General features: G+C 41.8%; 1 protein-coding gene across 1 annotated transcript; it reads left to right on the top strand.

Annotated features, from left to right (window-relative positions):
• Nucleotides 1-2,306: 2,306 nt before the first annotated feature.
• On the top strand, nt 2,307-2,667 carry LOC117591685 (NAD-dependent protein deacetylase Sirt2-like). The gene is made up of 2 exons (XM_034285008.1): nt 2,307-2,524; nt 2,586-2,667. Exons 1-2 carry the CDS (start codon nt 2,307-2,309, stop codon nt 2,665-2,667), a joined length of 300 nt encoding a protein of 99 aa, XP_034140899.1.
• The last annotated feature ends 539 nt before the right edge of the window (nt 2,668-3,206 follow it).

Raw genomic sequence — 3,206 nt, 5'->3', positions numbered from 1 at the left:
CAGGACTACATCTAGATGTAGAAGACATCGCCAACCACTAGATATCGTTCACATTACAGAACACCTTGTAAAAAGCCTACTAAATAAAATACATCAAAAAAATTGGATCAGTTAATCGTATTTTTCAATTTATGAGATATTTAAAACAGCAGTAAAATTGGTACTTTTTCCCTGCACATTCTGTGCAATAATGACCGCTAGGTTTCACAGCAGATTTTTCGAAAGTGGCGCCATCTATGAAAATTTCTGGTATGCAACTTTGATGGTCACTCCTTTTCTAATACAGAGCGTTAAAAACCGAGTCGTGGTTTTAACTTTAAAAAATTAGCTTTTGGCCACTGTTACCCTCGAAATAAAAAGCCAAGTGCTGCTGGTTCGACCGAGTCGGAATTCAAATTAATTTAATCTCTTCTTCTTTTCAATTTCGATATTCACCTATTAAATGCATGTTCCTCCTCTTTCTCTATCGTAATCACATATTACATGTATGTTCTATAGCAACAAACTTCTGTGAGTATGTCGTAAATGCAACAATTCAATATCTTAATGGTACAAATGCATTTTACTTATACAAAATACTAATGCTCCCGGCCATAAGCCCTTTGCGCTAATTTGGCGTAAACAGCCACCAAAACTGGTCATTGGGACAATAGTGCATCTGCACCTCAGCTGTGTTTTGTCAAATTTTAAATTTTTTCTTCATCTGTCATCTACATCTACAACACTTCTCACACCAACACGCTCGCCGCCCTTCCTTAGACCCACATACTGCAGACTCGCGGCAGAGGCAGAGGCAGCTACCGCACACAAAAAAAAACAATAAGGTGCGGGACGGGGTGGGTTAAAAGTCGGTAGAGGAAGATGCAGAGGGACGGCAGAGGCAGGGGCCGAGTGAAGCAGAAGCAGAGTGTGAATGAGAGAATGTAAAAAGAGCAATAAAAGGTGCGGGACAGGGTGGGTTTAGCCACTGCAAGTTAATTTCTTCATTCTGGCTATAATAATGATCCGATCGGATCCCAATTTGCTGATCTGATAGATATGGTTATTCCCTACGGAATGGCGTTTTTAGTTTTCTCTTATCTTCAAAATTTGGGAGGTTTTCGCCCTTTTGAGGGGGCGGAAGGGGGCGTGGCTCATTTTTGAAATACAATGTGAGCATACAGCAGTCTGGAGCCAAAATTTGGTGGCTTTAGCTCTTATAGTCTCTGAAAACTAGCCGACAAACAAGACGGACAGACAGACATGGCTCAATCGACTCGGCTATTGATGCTGATCAAGAATATATATATACTTTATGGGGTCGGAAACGTTTCCTTCTGTGCGTTACATACAACCGTTATTCCCCACAAATACAATATACCCTATTTACTCTTCGAGTACCGGGTATTAAAAATGTATTACAAAGCTTTTGAAAGATTAGAGCCTAATATTCATTATAGAGTCTATTCGAATGATCGTTTAAACGGGCCTTATTTTTGGGGTATTTACACAAAATAGTTCACAAAAAAAACCTTTTAACTTAGAAGTCAAATTCTTTACTTTTTAAATAAGGAAAAGAGCCTTGATTAATGGAAAAATAAATTTGTTCCACTATCATTCGTAGCTGGATTTTTAGAAACTTTTTTCAATTCGAAAATTTGTGAGTCTATTCGTCTGATTGGGAGTGTATATGTATGGTTTTATTTTACCAAAGTTCTGGTAAGGCTCCTGTCCTGTTTTCAACATCTTATCGATTTTTTGTTGCACTGTCTTGTTGTTTTTGACGACGTTGTTCAAGTTTAATGTTCTTTTAAATCATGCAAATCCGTATGGAAAATACAATTGGTTTGCTCTGGAATCTTGCATTTTGTGTGAGTGCTTTCTTGCCTTCTCTCTGATGTTCCCAGGGTGTCTTCAGGTTGCGATCAAGTGGGATAGGGATACTGCAATGGCGTACACACTCATAATTACAAATATGTAAATATTGAAATTTCCGTGTTGCTTCATTTATGTTAATGTAATTAATTATTTACAATAATTTGTAAAGGTTTACAAATGTTCGGAAATGTTCGTGAGAAGCTCTCATGTTAATATTGGCCTATCTACACCGTTTTCCCCCTACAAACTCCATTTAAAAGCAATACAGATATTTTGATACACATTTTTCAAGTTAAAGTTGGCGTAGAGTTTTGTTTTATTTATTTAAAATTGTACACACTCAAAATCTTACAACTGGCCGAACGCTGGACCGGCTGGCGGGCGTGCCGGAAGACAAGCTGGTCGAGGCCCATGGCAGCTTCCACACCAACTACTGCATTAAGCGTATAATGGAATACGGCATTGCCTGGATGAAGGAGAAGATCTTCGCTGATCGGCTGCCCAAGTGCACGGCATGCAAGAAAATTGTGAAGCCGGATATTGTTTTCTTAGGAGAAGACTTGCCCGAGAAGTTCCATAAAAGTTTGGATGGAGACTTCAAGGAGTGCGAGCTGCTGACCATCATGGGCACCTCGCTAGAATTGCATCCGTTTGTAGCTTTGGCGCAGTACCCTGGACCGCGCTGTGTGCGTCTCTTGATCAATCGCGATGCCGTGGGTCGTCCCAAGTTTACCACCTGGATGGATGACCAAAATGACGACTGTCTGCGGCAGCATCCGCTTGGTACTTGGTTCACAAGATCGGAAGTGATGATGTTTTCGAGCTGGAGCTGCAGTCTGCTATCTGCTGTTCATCGTCTGATCAATGAGCTGTGCTGCGCCAGCGCTGTTTTCATCGGTCACACTACGGTGGGATGAACTTGAATCAATACTAATTAATATCTCAAAATCGGATAAAGTACCTGAGAGCCTCGACGTAGGTGGGTGAAAGTGGCATTTGAATGCTGCTCCGCTAAGTCAATACATGACTCGCTGTTCGTGTCGAGCCCAGTGCCAAGTGGATGCTGCCGCAGACAGTCGTTATTTTGGTCCTCCATCCAGGTGGTAAACTTGGGACAACCCACGGCATCGCGATTGATCAAGAGACGCACACAGCGCGGTCCAGGGTACTACGCCACAGCTGCAAACGGATGCAATTCCAGCGAGCTGCCCATGATGATCAGCAGATCGCACTCCTTGAAGTCTCCATCCAAACTTTTATGGAACTTCTCGGGCAAGTCTTCTCCTAAGAAAACAATATCCGGCTTCACAATTTTCTTGCATGCCGTGCACTTGGGCAACCGATCAGCG

This window comes from Drosophila guanche, unplaced genomic scaffold, assembly GCF_900245975.1.
Source record: "Drosophila guanche unplaced genomic scaffold, DGUA_6, whole genome shotgun sequence".
Classification (NCBI taxonomy): Eukaryota; Metazoa; Arthropoda; class Insecta; order Diptera; family Drosophilidae; genus Drosophila; species Drosophila guanche.
The sequence above is the reverse complement of the archived record's forward strand: the minus strand, read 5'-3'. Positions and strand labels throughout refer to the sequence as shown.

What these genes read in the sequence shown, in the direction of transcription:
- LOC117591685 (XM_034285008.1), top strand. Translation starts at nt 2,307, where the DNA reads ATGGAATACGGCATTGCCTGGATGAAGGAGAAGATCTTCGCTGATCGG. An exon ending in CCGTTTGTAGCTTTGGCGCA is followed by an intron (nt 2,525 to 2,585) that starts GTACCCTGGACC and finishes GGTCGTCCCAAG; the next exon opens with TTTACCACCTGGATGGATGA.